Genomic DNA, 26,676 nt, shown 5'->3' with positions numbered 1-26,676 from the left:
AATTATAAACAACATAGAATACACTGAAATTGTCACAGTATTGCATGATCATGAGGCATTACTCAATAACCAGGGATGGAAAATGGCACGTGTCAGGCTGATCCCAACCTCCTGCGCTGTTGAGTGTGGGGGTATGTGCGTGCGAGGCAACTACCCCTGCCCTTCAGCTGCAATCCTAACTAATACTACACCATTAAATCTATATGTGTCCCAAGGTATACCTATTAAATGAGGGTTTGGTCTCGATAAAATAACATTGCTTTAATTAACAATTACCACGCCTTAGTAATACAAATTATTAATAAAGTTAGGGTTTAATTATAAATAGTAACCAAGTCTGGATAATGCTTAACCATCAACCACAAATGCATACACTTAAAAATTGTATGCTCATTATTCGATATAAGAATTAACATTTCATTTCAGAGCCTAACTTAAACATCTGTGTGAATCTTAAATAAAAATTTCAATAGTTTTATTTAATTAATTTTGTTGACGATGTAATCATTATATGATTATTTTTTTATTGTATATTGAAGATTTTCTATATAAACAACTGGATATTATTATTAAAATGTTTCTTCATCTATACAAAATGACTGATGATGAACACAAGATTCACCAAAAGTGTACAACATTTATTTTCATCCACTCAAAACTGGCAGAAACTGTATACAAATCGTTAAAATATAGGTGATCATTATGCACATGTTTTAAACACTTAGGCAATTTTTTCTTGTTACGTACATCCCAAATTTCTGACACGTAATTCTTCTTTGTCACTCCAACAAAAACTGACCCATGTATGTTCCAGTGCCGACTTATAAAACCATCATCACCATCACATTGGAAACGATCAACTGTGTCCAAAGTCCGTGCATCTATAATATGAAACCCGTCTGAACACAACATTACAAATGTTCCATTAAACACTTTAGTTCTTTTTATTCTACTATTCCTCTGTCTGTCATCGAAACGTCTTGTTTTCAGCTTTTCAGAGGTGTTAAAATCGTACAGTTCACAAATGGTGTCACTACTATCTGAGCTATATTCAAATGCCAATTTGAACAAAATTACGTAGCATTCATAATTTATCATGTGCATCCATCGCCCGTTGTAGTGAAAAAATCTGTCTGAAAACTCTCTATTTTCTATGTTGAAACGGAAAAGAAAATAATCATCTGAAGACTGAGAATTCTGAAATAACAACCAGTCATTTCCAACTTGCGAGAAGATACGAATTGAAAATCCATAAACTGGAGGAGTAAAAGAGCCCACTTTGCAAGCATTGACAATGTCCCACACGTGTAAAACACCTTCCTCACATTTGCTTGACGCTAAATATTGTCCTGCAGTTGAATGTGACCAACCAACACACCTGTAGTCATGAATGCCAGGATGACTGATTTCTTGAAATTTACTTATGTCTTCTTCAGGAATTACAAAAGAAAAGGCTAGAGGAATTGATTTGTCCTCGACATTAATACTGTACACATTTACTCTGATGCATTCTACAATTACCAAGTAATCTCCTATTAAGTAGAAACATTTATAATTTACATTATCCATTTTGACTTTAGTAAACAAGGTCGGAGTGTTCTCTACATCCCATACTTCTATTGAATCACTTTCAACATCATTTTGATAACGACTGAGAAACAAATATTTATCTCTATAAACCAACTCTCCTTGTGCTTTAGACACGTTCAACACACCATGCGCATACACAGAGTCTGTATTGGTGCTGAACTCGACAAAATTGCCCTCTTTCCAGTTGTTGAGGAGTCGAGCTTTCCTCATGAAGTGTATCCGGTTGTCACAGAGAGGTGTAAGTGTCTGCTCCAGTTGGAAGGTTGGCTGTACATGTTGCTCCAGGGATTCCAGACGTGTCAAGTCCTGTTCTGGCAGATATCTCTTCCACACTGTATTTTCATTGAGAGCAGATCTCAAGTAATGACATGTCAGAGAGCAGGAGAGTACATCTTCAACTGACAGGAAGCTGCTGATGTGATGAATCAGTTCAAATGGTAGTGACAGTTGTCCTGCCGGTTCCATATTAAGTTAGACCAACCTAAAAAAATACATCTCTTGAATCGGACAGCTAAATTTTGAGTCATTTCAATAATAATAATAAATATTTTATTCCATAAGACACTTTTACAGGAAATGTATCGGAATCGTCAAATTTAGAGAGGTAAAATTTTCCATACACTGCCACAAAATTCTCTTTCATACATAAATTGTTTGCCGTCACACTCTCTCACCCATTCGAATTGTCCACCTCTAGTCAGTCTGCCAATCGAGGGTCTCCCAATTAAATACCATAAACTCGTCCGTGTTGTAAGCGTTTGCGACTAAAGTTGATTTCAGACGAGCTTTAAATGCCTTTGGCATTTGGACATTTTTTATCGGATTTGGTAATCTGCTGAGAAAGAGAACTCATGCCTCCATAGTATGCCGTCATCAATATCTGGGTCGGGTAATACTCGAGTAGTTTTCTCAAAACATATATTCCTGAGGATAGTTTTGAGCAAACGTGGTCTACGTGACAGTCCCAAGTCAACCCTCGATCAAGGTGTATTCCAAGGAATTTTGTTGTGTAGACTTCTTTAATCTCAGTATTGTCTAACATTACTGTCGGAATTTTGTCTGCGTTTGTGTTTCGCAAACAGAATTGGATGAAATTTGGCTTTGTTGAATTCGTTTTCAGATTAAGCTCATTAAAGTGTTAAACTGTGTTGTTGAGCTCAATGAATGTTACTTTTTCGAGTTCTTCGATTGAATTTGCGCTGAGACAGAGAGTCGAGTCACCTGCATACTGGACGATTCGTCCTTGTTGAACAGATAAGCTGGCATCATTAACGTAGATGAGAAAGAGTAAGGGACTAATAATAGAGCCCTGCGGAACTCCATACTTCAGTATTTCCTGTTTTGATTGAGCGTCTGAAATTCTTACAAATTGAACTTGATTACTGAGAGACAATTCAAACCACCTGAGGGGGATTCCTCGTATCCCGTAATGCTCCAATTAGGAAATGAGGATACGGTGGTCAACACAGTCGAAAGCCTTAGAGAGGTCCAGAAATACACTTAGAGTATCTCTGCGACTTTCAATTCCCTCTACTATCCAATCCACGAGATGCACCACTGAGTCTATTGTTGATTTTCCACTTCGGAAGCCGAATTAGTTTACTGAGAGCCAAAAAATTTACGCATCGTGTAAGGAAAACTTATTCAAATATTTTGCTGAAGGCTGACAAGCATTGAGATGGGGTGGTAATTTTGGGTTGAGGAGGGGTCGCCCTTCTTGAAAATTGCTGTGATCTTTGCAATTTTGAGAGAGGAAGGGAATGATCCGGAGAGAAAAGAGAGGTTAATTAGATGCCCTAGTCGTCTAAGCAAATGCCTTGAGCATTGCTTGAGGAGCCATGTTGAAACGTGATTAGAGTCGTTTGATAGTTTTGAAGGGACCTCTCTTATCACTCTAGCAATCTCCCTCTCTGAGACTGGAGCCAAAGCCATGGAAGCTATTGAGCTTGGTACTAATGAAGGGGGTGACTGACTCTGAGTTGCTGGGCGGAGCCCTTAGTTCCTACCTGACCTGACCAATATATCCTTGACCTGTTTTTACTATCTATACAACTGCCCCCATAAGAATAAAAGCCCTAACTCCAAGAAACAAAAACTTTTCAGGAAATGAGGATTACTAATTTTTTTACCTGCATTAACATTTTAGCACTTTAAAAAAAGGTTTATGCCAAAATGTTATTGATAGACCTACAAAATATTTATGTTGATGTGAAATTTCATGGATTTAATTTTTTTTAATAGAAAAAGTGGAGTTGGGGCTTTTTTATGTCACAGTTTGTTTGGTCTGAGGCGCACCCTTGAAAAGCCCTAACTCCTTCTACGGGGAGTTAAGGCTTTTCATCGTCAAAATGGACTTGTTTAGTTGATACACCTAATTGGCATAATCATATTTTTTAAATGTTCCTTTAGTGTTAAAACTGCAGTTTAAGAAAACAAACCAACATGTAATGTTATTTATTAGAATTTACTCACATAAAACTAATTGAACAAGTACAAACAAAAATATTTATCAAGTAAAAAGTTTATTTTTTAAATTTAAAAAGCTTGTTAAAAACAATATATTCCTTTAATCAATGATCAATTTTAATTTGTAAGCTAATTAATAGAAATAAGAAACCTGTCACGTTATATTTGTTGACATTAATCAATTTAAAACAGTAAAGTTTAACAAGTACATACAAATATTTCAACAATTTACAAACTTGTAAAAATAAGTTACTTAAAATGAGAAAAAGTGTTAAATTGTAGGCGGCCTACTTCTAGAAAAAAACTAAATATATACATTGTTGTGTTTTAGACATGACTTAAATAAAAAGAATTAGAAGTAATCTATGCACAAAACAATGTTTTTTCTGGCACAAAGTCATTAGAATAGTTTAAATTGTAGAACCTATTACACATTTAAGAGATACTGGTGATAAATAAGTCCCACTTATTACAGTTGAGACAGTAATAATAATAATAAGATTAATTGAAAACAAAAACACTTCTGCCATTTATAGAATTGATCACTATCTACTTTAACTTTTGGCATTAACTTTTGGAAATTAGTTTTTACTCATCACAGTCAATCAAGTCTTGTTCTCCTGACTCTGGAAGACTTGTCCAAAACCCCCGACGGTTGGATGGCATAAGGGGACACAGTTTTTCAATAATGTCTTTCTTTTTGGTTTTATTGAAACCCCGAACTTTATTTATTTTTTCTGGCATAGGAAACTTTTTGATATACTTGGATTGAATAAAGTTCAACTCTTTTGAAGGAGATTCTTCATATTTCGTAGAGTACAAAAGCGTAGTTTTACCTCTGTCAGCAGTTACTTTTACAACATTCTTTGAGATATGGCACATTTTCTCGACACTTTTGTTTAGAAGAAACAGTCTTTCCATTTATACAAGTCACTTTCACCAAGTTCTTTGATGTCTACCTTTCCTACATTAGCTTTTTTCAACACATTTAACAAAGTCCTGGAAATCATAGACCTTTCCACTGTGTTTCATAGCTAACTCAACTTGATGGTGGAAGGAGTCAGCAGCCATAAACGTGTGGCCTGGTTCAAAGTAGAAAACATCAATTTTATCAACGGAAATCTCGGGGCAGTAATTTACAAGATAAACAAGGAAGGTGAACAGAGCCCAATTTTTTGTTTTGTCCCGCACAATTGTCCAGCCAAATACAAATATGCTTGATATCCCTGAAATGATAGAAAAAGGAATAAAATGCATTTAAGATGTCTTCTTTTTTTCTTCCACTTATTGCCTCGTGCCATAAGACTGCTAGAGGCCTAGTTTTTTATTTGGTCCAAGAGGTACAAAAACTTTCATTGAATGCTACCATTCTTCTTGTAAAAACTACCTCCTTGAAGTTGTCCATCCTTGGCAGCATGATAACTTTTTGTAGATCAGCACAAAAATATGAGGTATGAGGTTATTCATCAGAAGAATAACTAATGATAACCAAAACACACGTTCATGACACATAAACTTGATAGGTTGTTGAGTTACTAAGTGAGAACAGCTGGCAACAACAAAAACTCTAGCTAGTCATGCTGCTATGTTTGATGAAAAGAAGGCCCTAATTCCAGGAAAATCTCCTACTTAGTCTTATGAGAGAAGGCCCCAAGTTCCTTGATGCTCTCGGGTGGACTATTGAACCAATAAGTCTAAAGGCCCTAATTGCAACTGCCTATGCACTTAGGGTGTTTTTAAACATTTAAATAGGGCCATCTTATGTCAAAAAATCACGACATTTCGGAAGTTAGGGCCAATATAAATTGTAGTAATTAGTGACCATGGAGTTGAATTTAGGGCCTTTTTATGTCATAAAAAGACGTATTTTATCCCAGTAAATCGAAAAACAACAAAAAAAGTCAATTTAAAAGATTTTGGAGTTAGGGCCTTTTAACTTATGGGGGCAGACAATTTAATGAAATTTACAATGGATATTTAACATTTATGGAGCTATGGAAAATATGAATAATTTTAGTCAAAATCATTAAGTTAGACTTACTCTTAAATTTGAAGATTTCTGGGACACGACCACAAATTATGTAGAACTTTCTTGCTATACACAAATTGGTTTACTTCTCACGTCAAACAGGTATACAAGACATGCAAGCTATACAAATAAACTACTATGAACAAATTAGAAGTGTATAAGTGAAATGGTTTGAATGCGACGATCACTGTTCTATTCAACCTTTTTCCTTAGAATTTAATTACATCTAATTATTTAATATATAGAGGTAAGTTATATATTTATAAGCTTAGCGTTAGCATGGCGTATCATTTAGCTCTAGCAAATTCATCCTCTGACTATGTAAATTCATTTCTACAAAAGCAGTATTGTTTTTAATGATGGAATTTGGCTGAGCTTTTGCGTTTTCCAACCATCTAGGGAAAGATGTCATTTCTAAAACTTTACATTTGCACTAAATACATAGAAAAGAGTGACTTGAATGGTAATGCACGTCCACCCATGGGATTGGCTTGGATGTTATTGAAACCTATCACTCAGGCAGGCAACATTTATATTCTGTTTGCCTGAGTGATGTAAAGATTTTTTCCGCCTGATTGCTTGTTTGTCTGTTCATAAGACGTCTCAATAATGAAGTAAGCTATACATTTAAAATATAGCATGCAATTTAGCTCAATGCTGTTATGCAACACCTTATATGAATATATACTAGTAAATACAGTGTGTTGAGCTACACTTTACTGTGTTGGTATAATTATAATATATCTTACTATGAAACTTATCCAAGGTTTAATTTTAGTAAGTATTTAAATTTAGTACTTTACGAGGGAATGGTAAAGTACCGCAAGCCATAACCAAGTATATTATTAAAGTTACTAAACACAACATTAGTATTATTCGTTTCACAAGAAACAACTTTTATTAAAAATGTTTTACAGAGTTTGCAAGTGTTGTATAAAACGTCTACATTTAAATAATTTATTATATGTTAAATTCAAAACAAACATTTTTTTTTATATTTAAAAATTTAACATCAAAGAATTGTATGGTTATTGTAAATTAGAAGATAAGATACAGACTAATGCATATGATATGTTTCGTATAGAGGAAGATAATTTTCTGAATATTTTTATTTGTACTACAGTTGTGTAGAGTGGTCTGATATGTAAAGAGAGCAAAATATAACCAATTTTGGAGTTCAGACATTAATGGTTTCATTCTCTCAGACTCACATGTATACTGTATTTAAAAGGAAGTGATGACATCAAAAAATTCGTGTTTAGACCCTTATTATTGTCATAAAATCTTATCCAAAATTATTAATATTTTTGTAAATACTATATTTTTAAACCAGACCTGTGATTGCTGATATCACCGTAGTCTGAGAAGGACCTTTAGTAAGAGACATAATTGCAAGTCTAGCAGTTTTTTTATTGAGCAGGTCTTTATTATTTATTAATAATTTAAAGATATCTTAATTAATGACTTTAATACTCTATTGTTACAAGAAACTAAGCTTTTACATTCATGTGAATTTTAAACATTATATCTCAGGCCTAAATGCATTAAGTAACAGTTTATTTACCACAACCCAGGTTTGCATGTCTCATACAGTAAAGTAGTTTAACATTTTAAATGGGCATGTTGAATTACAAAAAACAAAATTTATAAGTAATAATGGATAATCATACTTCATCAACATGAAATTGACACTCAAGTTTAAGGTATGATATTTTGACAACCCTGTTGCGAGCAACATTTAAAAGTAAACCACTTGATAATGATTTTTAAGCTTAACTTGAATGTAACATTTTCAAAAAGACAGTTCTTAGATAAAAAAGAGAAGGTCCGTATTATAAAGTGGCATACATCTAAATTAATGCACACTTGGCTTTGATCACTTCTTATCAAAGCTTGTTAAACTTCAAATGGGTTTATATAACTCAAAACTCACATTACTAAGTCTATGAAGCTACTTTTATCTATTCTGTATTGGTGAATTACAGGTTTCACTTTCGGCTACATTCAGAATATACCTAAAAATAGTAAATACTTAAAGTGACACAAAAGCGAAGTCATTTAACTAAATAAGTATAATGGGATAAAAGTATGTTAATTATACTAATAATGTATATCCATATCTCACACAAATTTTAACATTTAGTAAATGTACTTAATTTTGCAAATATAATTAAAACCATCAATTTTAATATGTTCTAAACAACAGTAATTTAACTAAGCATTATAACTAATATTTATATTCTACTAGCAGTTACCCGCGACTTCACTCGCAAATTCGAAGGCCATAGCTTTCTTAGTGAAAGCTTTTTTAAGGTAATATGATGGAGTCTTATAGATTTTTTAAACAAATGTAGATATATCCGGTACATATTGTTTCAGTATCCACAGCTGAAAGATTTAAAACGTAAATACAGTTTTGATTGGTTCTATTTTAGGTTTTGTTGTATTAATAATATATACATTTAAGTCTCAAAACCCTAATTTGGTCAAAATGTCAATTTTTGTCTATTAAGATTACATTTGGGTCTTTTCTAATATGTACCCGCATTCTCTATTTTAATTTCTGTAGCCACCAACTGTTTTTTCCATTCATTATTACAGAGCGTGAGTCTTATCGATATTAATAGAGGCAGTAAATGATTTGCATGAGTTTTAAAATTGTACCGAGCGCCGTTATCTATATTACGGGAGATAAGCGCGCTCTTACTTCAATAGCTTATCTGATCCGAGAAAGGTTAGTTCAGTTGTGTCTGTCGATCATTGTGTTTGAAAGAAATTTGGGGTAGTGCATTTAATCGTTTTTTTGGTGTTCGTAGGGCAGTAGTCCAGGTACTACTTCTAGTATAAACTCGTCTTATCTTATCAGTGATAAACGCGCGCCGCTTGATCTGGGCTTGGACTTTGCAAGCTCGAGTTATTTTTTTTTTCTAAAAGAGCAAGCAGGGCAAGCATCGCGTGATCTAACATTCTGAAAATTTTGTTGATCCTACAACAGGAGCACACACACAGAGAATCGAATCGCTCTGGGCGTCGGCAAAACGGCGTAATAGGAACGAATGCGGTACTGTACAAGTCGCAACTTGCTAGACTCATACTTGTGTGAGTTTCTGTGGAAACATCGCCACCAAAACACAGATTTCTTCGAACAAATCCTGGAGGACATTAAAGCGTTCTGGCCACCAGAATAGTATATTATTTTAAACATCTTTCATTACTATTTTGTGTTTATTCGTACAAATTAATAAACTCGTTTTTCAATTGTTTTTGCAAATTAATGTCAAAAACCTAGCTTAACCTAACCTAAATTACCTTTAGAAATTACATTTGTAGCTCTAGTAACGTAATCTAACTTATAGAAATTAAAATAGAGAATGCGGGGACATACTAAAAAAGACCCTTACATTTAATTAAATTTTTCTATCTAAGGTATTTTAAGTGCCATAGTTGAGTTTGACTTGTATCCCAATCCAGTAATTATAATACCAACTCCATCAAAAAACTTTTTCCGGCTATTTCAATTTACTTGTTGTATACGTTTTCAAGTGCCATGAGATAGTTTGCTTTTTTGTCCTGATAAAGAAAATAAATACCATACATACAACTGAAAGGTTACTGCAGTCCAAAACAGTCAAATACAACCGATTAAAATAATTTCCGCTCTAATTTATTTACGGTTTAATAATTGAGTTTATGTTCTTGCACTAAGATAATAAACACACATGTGGGTTTTGGAATCCAACTTAGATTTAAAAGTGTATTTGCGGTCTATGATGTTTCTGGTGCTATAAGTAATATTGATTTTAACCCCGATCAAGAAAAAATGTGCATTCGTAAGCTTAAAAAGTCTACTCAAAAGCATCAACTTCCGCCGCTTATACTCTGCTTCTTTCTAAAATTTGAATGTAAATCAATGATTTTACCACATTGGTGAACTTTAGCTAAAAGTGTTAACAGTTGTTTACTATATATTCACTATTACACTATATATATATATATGTATATATATATATATATATATATATATATATATATATATATATATAACAAATTAGACTTCTTAGTTTAAATTTCCTCTAATATTTCGGCTTTGCCGTTTTCAAAAAGGTATAAAACAAAAATAACACAGCAACAAAATTTTCACAAGTACATAAATAAACATTTGCATAAATAAATAAACAGGAATTTTTGAACATGTGATTAACACCAAAGAGAAATATCATATTATATATATATATATATATATATATATAAGATTTTCATGTTTTATTCATATCATAATCAGGGCTGTATTTCTAAATAGGCTAAGTAGGCTGCAGCTAGAGCGGCAAAATTAAGGGGCGGCAGATTTGAAAAAAAATTAAAATATTAAAATGAAATATTTGTGAAATACAATATTATTTTCCTTATACGAGTTTAAGTTTGTGTTATATAAATAGAGCTTTTAGGAAACACATACACTTTAATTTCCTATTTCGTTGTATGTATTACTACAAAATATGTACGAACGCCTTGTTCCTTCGCGCCGCAACGAGCGGCGATCTGCCGATTTACATTGGCAACACCCCCTGGCAGCCGGCAGCCCTGGGCGCGACAGCTCTCCGCTCCCCTGCCCCTCCCCACCTCTCCAACACTGGCGCTCAGCTGATAGTCACCTGACGCTGTCACGGACCAAGGTTACTATACAGAAGGTTGTCTCAGTCCGGTAAGGCGTGTGTAGACAGTAGCCACCGCGACCCTGACGTCACACGCCGACCTGTGCCCGCGCTCTCTCTGCTCAAGCCTATTGTTTGGGTCGCTTGAGCCAGTTATTTACCGATATATTTTGTATTTGTTCTTGGGGTACATTATCCTTTAAATCCTTTTTTTTACTATTACGTACTACTGCATGACCTAATTGGTGTATTTATGGAAGATACATTGATCTCAATATTAACAAAACCAACTTCTAATGCACATATTAATTTGTTTTACTTTGAGAATGTTTTATTCCTTTAAGATGATTGGTTTCTACTTCATGTAATAAAAAGTACGTAGCAAACAGATAAATAAAATCAATAATTATCAAAATCTCGTGTTTTTATTAGACAATTTCTACTTACACTTTTAACTCGTGAGTTTTTTATATTTCTTTGAAGTTTTCCTGTCTTCACTCACTAGGTTCTTTTCTTTTAAGAGTCATTTTTTTCGTTTATAAACTTCATTCTAATTATGGTCCTTTGTTTTATGAATACTCTGGCGACTTCATCAAGTCAAACCATTTATTCACAAGCTCAATGAAACTGCTTGTGTGTCTGTGCAACTTCGTCATTTCTTAAGTAATGTCTCAAGGCTGTTGCCGTTGTGTGAGACATTAGTTCACTAGCTTTTCCGCACATTTTGACGCTCAGCTTTTTGAACAGTTAAATGCGCTGTCGTTAGTTTATGACATACTTTTAAATCCTCATTTTCTCCATATTTAGAATTGTATAAACTGGCTCTTTTTGGACAAATTGATCATTAGAAAGTTCAAAAACCAGTATCTAAAAACCAGTTGCGAATTAGTTTCAAAACATGAGGAGCGTCTGCAAATAAGTATACCTTTTCGTTGGAGGAGGGGTTAGGAACAAAATATGTCTTTTTGGTAGTTATTTCTAGCTGTTTCCACAATCCTACATTTCCACCTCCCATGTCACTTACACAAGCTTTTACGGTATAGCCTGTTTCTTTTAATTTAAATAATTATTGTCGATAGAATCTCTTTAGTAACTTGTGTGTCGAAATTAACGTAAAGGGGTTGCTTCCAGTTTTGCAAAAAGTCCTCGAGCTGAAAACAACTTGCATTTGACTGTGCGGACCCACAATTTGGTCGTTCTTGGAGTCGTACTCCATAACTTTTTTGACTTTTATTTCGTCAAATTGCAAAATAATCACACGCTCGTGCTCTTTAAATGAAGAGCTAGCTACTTCGAGATATTTGAACACTGAAACAAACAGCCCCTGATCAATTACAAAACGTGAAGCCCAACGTTGAAGCGTTGAAAAGTCCTGGGAGGGGAATTTTCATCTTTCTTTTTATAAACAAATAACATCTCTTACTAAGGTACCTTAGGGTAAAAGCCAACGAGATTTCATCACTTGTCCAAGCTACTTGTTTTTTCATACTAAGCAATAAACCAATTTGATTTTTTGTTTAAAATTGATTTGAGCTCCTTATGGGCTTTATTGGTTCCTGCTGTAAGCTTATTGTTTTTTCTTTTTAGATTATGGTTGTCTTTTTTTAAGTTTTTTTATTTCACGACAATCTAAATCAATTTTACTTTGCAACAAAGCGATTTTTTCTTTAAGTTCACTGTTTTCTTTTAACAGGGTTTCATTCATATCCGGAGCTTCTAAACTGGCTTCATTTTCAGTAGATTCATTATTTAAAATACATTCTACAATCTTTTTGGAATCCCTGCTCTTAATGCGTTTGTCTCGTTCGCTAGAAATAATTTTATTTTGTTGAATGCTTGCACATGTAGCAGTTTCAGAGCATGAAACAGTGTAGGCACAGCATTTGGCTTTAATAATTTCTTAGGGGCTAAATTTAAAAGTTCTGCTTTTAAATCACGTTCATAACACTCACTTGTAAAATGATCAGAACAAATAACAGAAGTAAGAGGATTAAAAATATTTATCCGCCCGTTTACAAAAATGTGCCCACTGTTTTGACAATGACTGATCTTTAGGAAATCTGTGATAAAATACCTTATTACTTTCTTCTGACAACTTACGTGTTTTAACGCGGCTGTTGTTACAAACGGCTACTGCACACCGTTCCCCAGGCATCTCACACACTTAAATCACCCAAACTTTTACAAAACGTGGTCACTAATAATGATAATAAGTACACTAAACTGGTAAATCGTTTAGAGCGTCTGAGCGAACACGTGTTAGCGGCACTTGACAGCGGCTAGTGTAGGTGGGGGAGGTCTGAGTGTGACGTGATGCGCCAAGTGTGTGCGCACGCGACTTGAGGCAACCTTCTGTATAGTAACCTTGGTCACGGACCGACAGACGCGCACCCTCTGACTCACGACTCACACATCTACAGATTACACTACACTACAGTCTACAGTGACTACACTGCGCTGTCAGTTGTGGTTGATGTTAGTGTTGTGCACACGGCGGCACGGTTACGGTGTTATATAAGTCGTTGACTCGTTGTATTCAGCTAGTTCAATGTTAAAGTCAACAATCAATTGTAAGTATGATTGAATCTGAATGAGACTTAGATGTAAGAGTGGAGTGAATGGAAAATTTTAGCTAACAAGTAACCATTGCAATAACATGTGGGTCGTTGTCAAATCAACTGTCCTTTCGAGGTCCCAATATATACAATTTTTAATAACTTTAATTTTTAAGGGGGCGATTCACCATTGCGGTTTTAGCAACCTTTGGCGGTCGGCTCCCATAAGCGCAATGTTAATTTCACGCTTGCAGGCTTGTCGAATTCAAATGATCATATTCCAAACAGTGCTCACAAAATGTGCTCATAAAAAGTAATATTTTTTTTACAGAAATCTATTGACAACTAATCAATCTAGGGTTCTCGATTTTTTAATTTCCTCTCAAAAAAAATCTGTTTAGCCTTCAACGGGCGGTTAAAAGCACTAATTTTTGGACTTTTTGCCAAGTCCCCTACACTAAATTATTTAATATTTTCAACATTTAAAAAACGGCAATCCTAGATCACCATTTGAGGAATACACCAATACTCTAAAATTTAGGATAACTTAATTCTGTGAGCAGTGATCATTTGAATTCCACGCCCTGTTTTCATGGTCAGCGGCGTGTGAGAGCACCCCTTAATAAAATATACTCAATTGTCGTATGTGTTATCAATGAACCCAATTAAAATTTAGGATAATTACTTTACTTGCTTATTACCGCTGCTCTTGTTACTTATTACTCCTTATAAACCTCATGAGTGTTACTCTCTACATCATGGAATGTTAGGTAGGTACCCTAAATCATGAGTGTTACTTGGTAGTTTTAAGGGAAAATTGTTTAAACTACAGATATTTTGGCATATTTAACATATGTTTTAGATAAGTAAGAACAGAAGTACTCTAAAACTCATTATTAAGACAAAATAAAATTTTTTTTGCGAGTGAAACTCAAAGAAATTGAAAAAATCTCATAAAAATTCATGTAAGTAATACAATGTATTTGCTTGCGTTCTCACAGAAAAAAGTCCAACATTTTTCCCAGATCCCCTTTTGGCTGGTATATGTGTGCCCTCCAGACCTTCTTCCTTTCTTTCCCATATAAAAAGAGCTTTCAAATCTCGTTTTCTCCAGGACCCCTAGGATGGCAGTTACGCAGGATTACGCTCCCAAATAACTGACTATTCGGTTCTAACGTAGAGTTTTTATATTTTAGGCTACTACTAGCTTCTCTAAAACTACAATGAGTGATGGACGGAAGAGGCTTAGCGGTGCGGAGTACAAGAAACGGGCGAAGAAAGAAACTCGAAGAACAAGAACGTGTATTGAAACAAACCAAAAGGCTAGATTTGTTCTTTAAGACGCCAGGAGAACAAGAGATTGCACCAGTACTTGAAGGACCTGCACTTGACGATTCCGTTGACGAGACGGCCGGCCAGCTGGACGACAATGTTTCAGCTGGGCCAAGCTGCTCAAATCCACCAGCTAATCTAGCAAGTTTAAAACGAAGACATCATCATACCTCACGAGATCGCCACTGAAAGCCTTTCGTTGGAGCTGGTGTCACCCTGCTGTTCCAGCGAAGATCCAGCTTTCTGGGTTTTTTGAATGATGCAACTCGAGATTCAATCGCAAAAAAATGGGTTCAAACAAAATATCGACCTGGATTTCTCAAACAGCGTCAGAGAATACAAGGATCAAAAACGATATTTATCCAAATCTCTGTTTCAACGAACATTGAAAAATGGAGAGGTTCAGGACAGAAAGTGGATGGTATTCTCAAAAAGCAAGGGTTCTGTTTATTGTGGCCCTTGTTTGGCATTCAATTTCAAAGAGAAATCCCCAGTTTGATTGTAAAGGACGGATTCAACGACTGGAAAAATGGTGAAAGTCGGGCCAGTCATCACGAAAACTCACCAATTCACAAGTCGGCAATCATTACTCTAAAATCACGAGAAATTGCCTCTGAAAACGTGTTGGCAGTATGTTAACTGAGCAGCTAGACAAAGAAACCTAATTATTGGAAAAAGGTTTTGGCCAGGGTTATAGCGGCCGTTAAGGCCTTGAAATCAAGAGGCCTTGCATTAAGAGGCGATGATGAAATCTTTGGATCAAACAGAAATGGAAATTTTCTTATGGCTTTAGAGCTTATCTCCGAATTCGACCCTTTTTAAGCTACTCACATTGAAAAATATGGTAATTGTGGAAGTGGTCATACAAACTATCTCTCTTCCCAAACGTGTGAAGAAGTCATTGAATTAATGGCTCAAAATGTAAGACAAGAAATTTGTGAAGAATTGAAACAGTCAAAATATTTTTTCTCTCATAGTTGATTCAACCCCAGACATGTCTCATGTAGACCAGTTGGTTCTTGCAATCAGGTATGTTTTAAATGACGGTGTACCCTGTGAACGATTTCTTACCTTCATCCCGTCAGTTGGACATACCGCAGAGGGTATGTTTAAAAGTGTGCATGAGAGAACTAGGAAATCTGGAAATAAACATTGATGACTGCCGAGGCCAATCGTACGATAATGCCTCAAATATGTCGGGGACTTACAATGGTCTTCAGGCAAAGATAAAGAGCAAAAGTCCTTTAGCTCTATTCATCCCCGTGTGCGGCTCATTCTTTAAATCTGGTCGGATCATCTGCTGCTGAATCTTGTGAAGAAGCGTGCAGATTCTTCATGTTGCTTCAAGAACTTTTATGTGTTTTTTTACATCTTCTACAAAACGATGGGAGTGCCTGATAGGTGTAATGGAAGATTCTTATCAGAATAATAAGACTATAAAAAGGGTGGTGTCCTACACGATGGTCGGCTAGGGGATGATGCATGTCAGAGCTTGCGAGAGTCTTGGGACGAAGTGTACAAGGCTTTGACAACAATTTCAAAAGACCCAACAGAAAAGGCCTACAACCAGATGTGAGGCTCAAGGAATCGCTCGGAATCTAGAACGTTTTGAGACTGCATTTATGGTATGCTTCTGGAGCACTGCCCTCCATAGAATTCACAAAGTCAGTAAAACTATACAAAGTGGAACCGTTGACGTTTTGTTAGTCAGGGATTTGTATGGTTCTCTAGAGGAATATTTTGTGTCAGAAAGAAACAACTTTTCTTATTTCGAGGAATTGGGTATGAAGATAACCAAAACTGAAACATACGATTCATACGAAAAAGACACAAGCAGACAAACCAAGCGAAAAGTCTGGCCTAGACGAAACCCGGAGTGAAGAAGTCAACCTGACTGGCAGAGATGACTTGAGAATTAACACAATTTTCTTCCAATTCTAGACTCCTTTATTTGTGAATTTAAGAGAAAAAAGTGGCCTATAGTGACTTTGTAGATAAATTCTACTTCCTGACTCAATTGTGTGACAGCAAAAACAGACATCAACATCACAGAAGAGGAACTAAGAAACAAGGCAACGAAACTTCATCAAATTTATCAAAATGACTTAGATTCCGATTTTATTGAAGAGTGCATTCACTTCCAAAACACTGTGCGGTGGGAATGGACAATCCCTCAGATAAAACGTTGGAAGGAATTTCTACCTTTTTGAGAAAGAACTCGTTGCATGATGTTTACCCTAACTTGGACATAGCAGTACGAATTAGTTTGTGCATACCTGCAACTAATTGCGCGGGAGAACGTAGCTTTTCCTGCCTTCGAAGAGTTAAAAACTACTTACGGACAAGCATTTCTGAAAACAGGCTCAATTCACTTTCCCTCCTATGTATAGAAGCAAATTTAACAAAGAAGCTCTCTTATGAAGATTTAATTAAAGAGTTCTCAATTAAAAAGGCTCGTAAGAAAGCTCTGTAAAATTGTAAATAGCCTACTGTATATACAATAAATTAGTTCTGTTAATCACACAATGAACTTGTATTAGAATGTACAAACGTTTATTTTTAAATATTTCAACTCATGCTTATAATAAACCAGTTATTCAAATAATTTTTGTCAACTTTAATTTCACCTTGCAAAAACCATTTGATTGATTTAAATTAAACAATTTTCCAAGATTTGAAAATATTTAACAACATTCCAAGTAAGTGTAAGTCTGCAAAAAATACACATTTTCTAAAATGTGTGTTATTTGGGCTGCAGTTCCATATAGTTCCACCGGCACAATCGAATACGAACATATCGATTGTTGATCAAGCTAAAACATCGTGCCGCGGCGTTAGGTTAGGTTATTTCACGTTATTTTGTGTTTCTCGGTCGGTAAATAACGTGAAATAACCTAACCTAACCACCGCGTCGCGATATTTCCCCGTTATTTGACTAAACATTAAAAAAATTTATAATACATTAAAACTGTTACGAAAATGCTTTAAAAACGCCATCCAAATTACTATTTTGTTCCTGAAAAAATGCAAATTTTCCCGGGGGGCCGGACCGCCGGACCCACTTTTGGCGGGGGGGGGGGTGTGCTCCCCTTTTTGGGGCGGCAAATTATCTTAAGCCTATAGGCGGCAAACTGGTAAATCCGGCCCTGATCATAATACAGGGTTGGAGCGCGGTAATTTGCTTTTTTTGCACTGCAGGCTGTGGCGGCATAGTTGGTCGAAGAGAGGAGAGAGTGGACGTGGCTTATAGTGGCTGACGGGAGATTTGTATTCCTCCGGGTTCCAGTTGCCATCATGCAGTGGAGAGGAGAGGCCGTTTTGTGTTGAAGCTTATTTTTCAAATGCCCACTCGATCATTGCAGTGCAGCGTGCTTTTCGTTTACGATTCGCTGTTCCCCCACGCGGACGTGTTCCTGGTCGGCAATCAATTGTAAATTGGGTAACTGCATTCAGAACAGCAGGGAATGTGTCATGTGTACGAAGGGGACCTCAAAGAAGGATTACAACACCGGAAAACATCGATAGAGTTAGAGAAGGAGTACTACAATCTCCAAAACGCTCTGCTCGGAAGCAATCACTTGCTCTTGGCATTTCAAGACGTTCTCTCCACCGGATTCTTCATGATGAACTGAGATTTCACCCGTATAAAATGTGCGTGGTCCATCAATTGTCAGCACGGGACTATTTTGACACGGGCGTACTTCTTGTGAAGACATGCTTGCAACTATACCGCGTGAAGCAATTGTGTTCTTTTCTGATGAGGCACTTTTTCACCTCAGTGGGTGTGTCAACAAGCAAAACATGCGCTAACTGGAGTGAAACAAACCCCAGAGAAGTCCACCAGAGACCTCTGCATTCGGACCACGTCACTGTGTGGTGCGCCATACCACGAGTAGGCATTATTGGCCCTTACTTTTTTCAGGATAACCGTCGTGCCATAACTGTGAACTCCGAACGGTACATGACTATGATACAGGATTTTTTCGGCCAGCTCTTGAGGCAATGCAATTAGAGGAAATATGGTTCCAACAGGATAGTGCCACTGCACACACAGCGAGGGTTACCATGAATTGTTTGAGGCAAATGTTTCCTGACGGCTTATCTCTTTGAGGGGTGATGTGAATGGTCGGCACGCTCACCAGACTTAGCCCCATGCGATTTTTTCCTTTGGGGTTTACCTGAAGTCGAAGGTGTATATCAACCGTCCCAACACCTTGGAAGACCTAAGGAACAATATTGAGGCTGAAATTGCCAGAATACCAGTCGACATGCTTGTTAGAGTTAATGAAAACTTCAGAAAAACGTATGCAGCAGTGTGTGGATGCCGAAGGTCGACATTTGCCAGATACATTATTTAAAACCATGTAATTTAAAAATTCCCTTACTGTTCAATATAATTAAAATAAAAAATAATTTTTTCTAAGGTTCATAATTTTTTTTTATTTCATTTCCAAATCAGCAAATTACCGCGCTCCACCCTGTAGTTTGCATGTAAAACAATAATTTTTCTTACATTTGCATTGGCAGTATAGGGGATCAAATTCTACTACTAACACTTTCCCGACTAAGACGATATTATAGACTACAACTAGTCTAACTCTTCATGGTTTGATGTTATTAAACGTGCAGCAAAATTTTGATTGTTTCATTACCGTAATATTCTATGAGATGTTCAAAATAGGTAAAAAAACAACCAATTGTCAGCTTTTCTCAAGATTCTAGTCACTAGACGACTCTTGTCTAGAAGCGTTTTGTGGTCTGTGGAATTTTTCTTTCTACAAGAATAATGGGAGATCGTGGCATGTAGAAGTTTCCGACTAATGAAAACTGCCTTTTGTGGCTTTTGGTTTATATGAGGTCCTGTCCTAGGTAAAATTTCAGATTCAACAGGATTTCGACTTCTGTGATCTTCCTTAGATAAAAATTATACATCCCAACTTCCATCCAAAAATTCTTTTGTCTAATTTTTCTTTGAAAGTTAATAAGTTGAAATCTAGTTTTCTGGCCTCTTGGGGCTGCTGACTTTTAGTAATGTTATTCTACTTAAACACTTATATAGTTGAATCGGGAAATCATAGTAGTGATTACTCATACAGCCAATATATAAGATTCAAACTTATATATATACTCAGCTCTGAGACAATGAAACTATGCCCAGTGGTAGTACACAACGAAAAGATGATGTTAATACCACCAATAATGTGTTCAAGAGACAAAGCCAGACGTAAAGGTAGGTTGTTCTGATATTTAACCACATCCTTGTAGTGCAAACCACTCATATAAACATACTCAATCACTAACTGATGTCAACAAATCACGTGTTTTCTTCCTTGCAGACTTAAATAGGTTTATAGCTGCTATCATCAGTGTTGGGACAACTGGTTTACTTTCATAGTCAAGTCAATACATGATAAATCAAATCAAATACTTTATTTCCATTGATCACATTTACATGTTGAAATAGGCATTGTTAATAAAGTAAGAACTTTAAACTAATCACATATCTATGATACATCATATTCATGTCATATTTATATGTACGTATCTATCCATTAACTCTTCAACTGAATAAAAAGGATTCTCTACTAGCCAATCATACAAAACTATTTTAAATTTGTTCAAAGGAATGGCTCTTGCTGAAAGAGGAAGTTTGTTGAAAAATCTAATTTAATTTATTTGTACAGAATTTGCTGTTTTACTAAGTCTGTGAATGGGAACATATTTTTTTTCTTTTTTACAAGTGTTATAATTGTGTACATTCTGTGTGATGATTAAATTATATAAGTTAGATTTCGTATAAAGCATCACATGATATATATAAAGATTATAAATAGTGAGAATTCTCATGCTAGTAAACGGTGGGTGGCAATGTTCTTGAGGGCCAGCTCTGTTCATAGTCCTAATGGTTTTTTTTGTAACAATAAGATTTCATTTGTGTGATGAGAGAGTGACCCCAGATTACCAACCCATAGGCAATATGCAAATGAAACAAAACTGAAATATGTTATTCTTAGATAGCTAATTTCAAGAATATCTCTGAGTTTCCACATTAAATAGTTCACTCTATTCAGCATTCGAATAATGCTGTTTATATGAACCTGCCAATTCAGCTTACTGTCAACATTCAAACCTAACAATTTTACTGTCTTAAGCTCATTAACTTGGCTCAAGCTGAAGAACTCCCCTATTAACATTTAATAATGATGATTACTGTCCTGTAACTAAAACATTGCTTCCTACCAATTACGTATGATGTAATTATATCTATGGCTTAATTTTTACACCACAAAATTTGTATTTATTGATTAAAATATCATGTGGTAACAATCAAAAGCATTACTTAAGTCACACAAAATAAGAGCTACAGATTCTTTATTTTAAAAAGCTTTAATTGGTTTCTCCATTATATTTAGGACAGTAGATGATTGTCATAAAAATATAAACTTAATTAATATGCATGAACTAATGAAACTGGGCGGTAATTCTGCGGTTTTTTGTCACCCTTCTTAAAATCTGGGATGACTTTAAAAATTTTAAGTCAACTGAAAAACGTCCTTTTTGATGGCACTGATTCAGAACAAAAGCTAGAGACGCTAATGTAATGAATCGTCTTCTTAATTAAATAGTTTGAAATCCAATAGTGATAAAAACTTTTAGAATTTGGGAAACGTGATACTATTTTTTCCATTTCAAAACCTGTAATGCTTCTCCAGTGAAAATCGTATTTAGATTTGCATCCCAGAAAGTGATCAGGTGTAGCGTCAGTGAGTGGAATGTTCTTCCAAATTTCTCTGGGAGTGTCAATAAAATGTGAGTAAGACTTTCTGGATCAAGCTCGATTTCTTGTGTGTGTGCTGGTGAGTTTCCTGTGCAATAATGTTCCACACCGCTTTACACTTGTTGGATGATTTATCAATACACTTAACACAAGCTTTCTTTTTTGCTACACTGATTTCTGTTTTGTAAAGTATTTTTACTTGATTATAGACTCCCATTCCTAGACAAATGTTTGTAAATATCATTATAGCTTAACATTTCCTTTCTTAGACTAGCTAATTTGTCAGTATACCAGTTAAGAATCTTATTTTTCTGTACATAGCAAGACTTACGTACAAGAGATGAACAATAACGCCATAAACCTATACAATTTTTATGAAAGACTATCAAACAGACTGACTACATAAATTTTGTGTAGTTTGTAATATTCTATCATAGTCCACTTTTCCTCCTTTAATAATTTTATTAATTCTGTTACCTGTTGTTCGTTTTGATCTATTTACAAATAACCTAAATACAAGAACACTGTTTACTAAAAAGCTGTCATTGGTACATGCTTGCCCTGTATAATGTATTTTAATAGAACTACTTATCTGACTATTTAATACTGACTACAAAGTTTGCTGTAACTCAACTAGACTTTTGTTGAAGAACCCTTGAAAATCGGGCATAGAAATATTTCCTGTATGTCAAAAGACTTGTTGGCGTTACAAAAATGTTCATTCTCAATTTGACTTTTGGGGCCCAAACTATGTTTCTTTGTTCTGCGATCATTTCTAATGGTGTTTGCTATGTGTGTCCAATATTTGGATTTGCCCTCTTGTTCAAATGCAATCCATGTCTAGTATGACAAATAATAAAACATCCTATGGTTGCTCATACATTCCATGTTTTTTTTTTTCGTTTCAGCTAGTTTACAGATTTTATTGTTATTGATTTTTTTTTTAATACTCGTATTCAAATTAGGATTATCAAAATGGAAAAGTATACCAGGATAAATTATATTTGTGAATGAAGTTAGATCTGTTATAAAATCTACGTTTAGACCTACATTAGTGTTCTCTTCCTTCACCATTTCCGGAACATCATTCGATCCAGCCAGAACTACCATAACATACTCTTCATTGAAGTCTTCTGTCAAGTTTATAACATCCTTGGTGACATTACATAGCTTAGCATTGGGTTTGATGAGAGACATAACATTGATGTTCAACTGCAAAGATCATATATATATACCACAGTCTACGTTGTTGGTGTATTGAAGGTCTTTAAAGAAAGTAATTTCTGGATTGAGATTGTCATACAGATAAGTAGACAAATTTTTTGCAAAGCCTTCTTCAATATTTTAGATTCAGATTTTTTAAGGAGTCGTAATAAAAGAACTTTTCTCTCCTTTTGTTGAAAATTAGGAGACTCCAGTGATTACATCCCTCTTTTTCTAAGTTGGTGCAGTCATTGATTGGGCATATTATTGAGTCTTAGTTTTTAAATTTGGAGGGGATCAAGAATTGTGCCAGTCTTCAAAAGACTTAATGGCATGTGCAATGGAAGGATTCATCAGGAATACATTATGGTTTACTTGCAAGATTTTTATGGATAACAATCAATCAATCAATCAATCAACATTTTTTATTGCCATAAAATAAAGATCATTGACAAAGTCTCATTACAGCTTTCATTATAAATATAGCCAAGTCAGTTATAAAACTTAGGTTAATTATATCTTAAGTTACGCAAACATAAACCACAATACTCAAATACAGCCAGTGGCATTGGTGAATTTAAAATAAAATGTTTTTTAATCGGAAGAACTCGTCCAGTGCATAACAAATTATCATGTCATCTAGTAAATGACTTTCAGCTATATTTAACAAGTTGTTGGACTTAATATGCAAAATATTTAGGTTTTCATTTTCTTTTTTCAAGCACTTATCTGTTCTGCATAGTTTTCTATATGATTTTCATTTTTATTTCCTTCACATCGGTTGGTTTCTTTTGTTTTTGCATATGACCGTGTTTTTATATACATACTTTCTTTTATATTGTACCAGCTGGTTCTATCATCTGGCTCTTAAAGTCTAAATGTAAACAATAGTTACAAATGTTCAAAGAATTAGAATGATTACTAAAGGTTTATTCAATGAATAGACATATATTATTGGTGGGCATAGCAGTTAATAATGAAAGTATTAGACAATAGTGGCTGACCTTGCTACCAAAGGCTCAATTAATTGGCAGACAATCCTGCCAGCTGATAAAGCTGCTATCTTTGTGTTTATTTACTCAAATAAGAAGTTTGCCCGTAATCTAAAAACCTATCTGTTGACAGCTATTCAGATCATGAAAAGGCAAAGACAACACTTGTTTCCCTTACTTAGCTTGCTCTTTTGTTCAACAGATGTAGTTAAAGTTCTCAATAATTTTCTTATTTTCTATGATATAAAATCAAACAATTTATGTTGTAATATTTTGAGGTTTTTTTTACCCAATTAGTGGTTAAAACTATATAAAACAGTTCTTAAAACATTTTTGTTCATAATTTACATAAAAATGTTTAGATTTTTTTCGTAATCTTTTTTTTCCAGTACTTTTCCTACAACTAACCTTACCCGTTAACTTTAATTGTTTTTAGTGTTTGTTTACTATTAGTAGTTTTTCAAGTGAGAAGGTAATGGACAACTTAAAATTTGCCCCTTCAAACAACTCAAACTGTTTGGATTTTGATACCATAACTAATGATCACAATTATTGTTCTAATAAGCAAACAATGAACATCATTTCAGGAAAAACTATTTCTAATGACGATGTCAATAATCAAAACGAGTGGCAAATCGAAACAACTAGAAACAAAAGACATTTGTCAACAGCCAACGTTTCAGATGTTAAGAAACCTTGTAGACCTACAGAGTACGTTGCAAAAACTGCTAGACCTATTGAATTGCACAACAGATTTGAAATGCTGAGTAACGCCAACCTAGGCTCTGAAGAAGAAACGATGAATGACGACAAATGTAGGACGAAGGTGAGGCCTCCACCTATATTTGTCCCCAACATTGTCAACATAAGTAAAATGATGGTAAACATTGAACAAGTAATTAAAAAAGAGTCATATTCATTTAAATGCATAGCTAGAGATAAAGTAAAAATTAACACTGATACTATTGAAGCCTACCGCGCATTAGTCAAACATTTAACTAACATGAAAGTAAACTTCCATACATACCAAATAAAGGGTGACAGAGCTTATAGAGTAGTGCTTAAGAATATGCACTTCTCTACGGAACCCCAGGAAATTAAAACAGCTATAGAAGCTTATAACCACAAAGTTAGGAATGTGTCGAACCTTAGAAGTAGCAAATCTAAAGATCCACTGTCAATTTTTTTTGTAGACCTAGAGCCAGCATCAAACAACAAAGACATTTTTAAAATTGAATTCCTACTAAATGCCAAAATTGTACTTGAGCCCCCTTACAAACGTAATGATGTGGTGCAGTGCAAAAAGTGTCAAAGATATGGGCACACAAAGGCTTACTGCTGGTACCAAAACCGCTGTGTAAAATGTGGCTCAGATCATGATACTAGCAGCTGTAATAAATCTGTAAATGTTCCTCCCAAATGTGTATTATGTGGTGGTGAGCACCCAGCCAACTATAAAGGTTGCTCTATTTACAAAGATATTAAGAAAAAGGCTTTTCCACCTCTAAGACCAGCGTTAAAAAAAGACACTCCTCCTCCAGTGCAAGATCGAGAAGTAGATAGACCTATATCTGTTCATACTCAAAATTCAACAGGTAATCAGTCTCAACCAGTATCACCAACCTTATCTTATGCTAGAGTGGCATCAGGTCAATCAAATGTAGAAGCAAATCACAATCTGAATCAAATAATTGATGGATTTTTAAATAAGTTCGAAATGATGATGTCTCAACAAGCCCAGCAAATAGGTACATTGATTAACCTATTGACAACTGTCATATCAAAACTAAAATGAATAGATTTTATAGGATTGGACTCTGGAATGCCAATGGCTTGGCCCGACATGGCCAAGATATTCAACTTTTTATTTCAATACACAAAATAGATATTATGTTAATTTCTGAGACCCACTTTACAAACTTAAATTTTTTCAAAATCCCAAATTTTACTTTTTATTCTGCAAACCACCCTGACAATACGGCGCATGGAGGTAGCGCTGTGCTAATCAGAAAACAAATAAAACATTATGAATTACCTAGATTTCAAGAAGATCATATTCAAGCTACAAGCATAGTGGTTGAGGACTGGATGGGACCACTTACATTTTCTGGTGTTTACTGTCCCCCGAGGCACAATATTACCAAACTTCAATTCAACGAATTTTTCGAAACTTTAGGGCCTCGTTTTGTAGCAGGTGGTGACTTTAATGCCAAACATGTCATGTGGGGTTCAAGGTTGATTAACCCTAGAGGTAGAAATTTGTTAAATTGCATGAATGACAATCACTTGAGTTACGTATCTACAGGGGAACCAACCTATTGGCCTTCAGATCCCAACAAAATTCCAGATCTTCTTGATTTCTTTGTTACGGGAGGTATTTCTCCTAACTATATGGAGGCTGTTTCATCTCTTGATTTGTCGTCCGATCACTCTCCGGTCATCCTATCAATAAGTTCATGATTTGTATTGAAAGAAAAGGCAGCGTCCTTATCGAATAAAGGCACAAACTGGGTGAAGTTTCGTGAAACGTTAAATGACAGTTTAAGTCTTAATATATCACTTAAAACAAGAGAGGAAATAGACAACGCTGTGGAAATTTTTAATAATACTGTTCAGAAATCTGCTTGGAGTGCAACGCCTGAACTTAATAATACAACGTGTGGCAATATCAATTACCCAATATATATTAAGCAGCACATTGCTCAAAAACGTCGCTTACGAAGAATATGGCAAAATTCTAGAAATGTAAGAGATAAAACAATGTTTAACAGAGCATCAAGACAGTTAAAGATTTTGCTTAAAAACTTAAAAAACATACGGTTTCAAGAATTCACTTCAAATCTCTCCCCAACTGAAGCAACAGACTATTCTTTATGGAAAGTAACAAAAAGCACAAAGAAACCGCAAGTGCCCATTCCTCCAATATCTAAACCAGATGGTTCTTGGGCGAAAAGTAACAGAGAGAAAACTGATGTTTGCTGCATATTTTAGTAATGTTTTCAAACCATACCCTGTAGATAACAACTTTGATAATAGACATGTTGTAAAGGAGTTTCTTGATTCACCTAACCAACTCTCA

General features: G+C 35.0%; 1 protein-coding gene across 4 annotated transcripts in view; it reads right to left on the bottom strand.

The window, feature by feature from the left end:
- The window catches only part of LOC124359936 (GDP-L-fucose synthase), a 163,119-nt gene that overhangs the window by 97,716 nt on the left and 38,727 nt on the right, over positions 1-26,676 (bottom strand). Inside the window, exon 2 of one of the 4 annotated variants that reach the window (XM_046813100.1) lies at positions 241-2,071. The exons of the other annotated variants lie outside the window; for them this stretch is intronic. Coding sequence (XP_046669056.1) covers positions 619-2,055 — 1,437 coding nt within the window. The 5' untranslated portion in view covers positions 2,056-2,071 and the 3' untranslated portion in view covers positions 241-618. Of the gene's footprint in view, positions 1-240; positions 2,072-26,676 lie in introns of those variants that run through there. 4 annotated transcript variants of the gene reach the window in all.

This window comes from Homalodisca vitripennis, chromosome 4 (assembly GCF_021130785.1).
Source record: "Homalodisca vitripennis isolate AUS2020 chromosome 4, UT_GWSS_2.1, whole genome shotgun sequence".
Classification (NCBI taxonomy): Eukaryota; Metazoa; Arthropoda; class Insecta; order Hemiptera; family Cicadellidae; genus Homalodisca; species Homalodisca vitripennis.
Note: the sequence above shows the minus strand (reverse complement) of the source record. Positions and strands in the feature narration are given on the sequence as shown.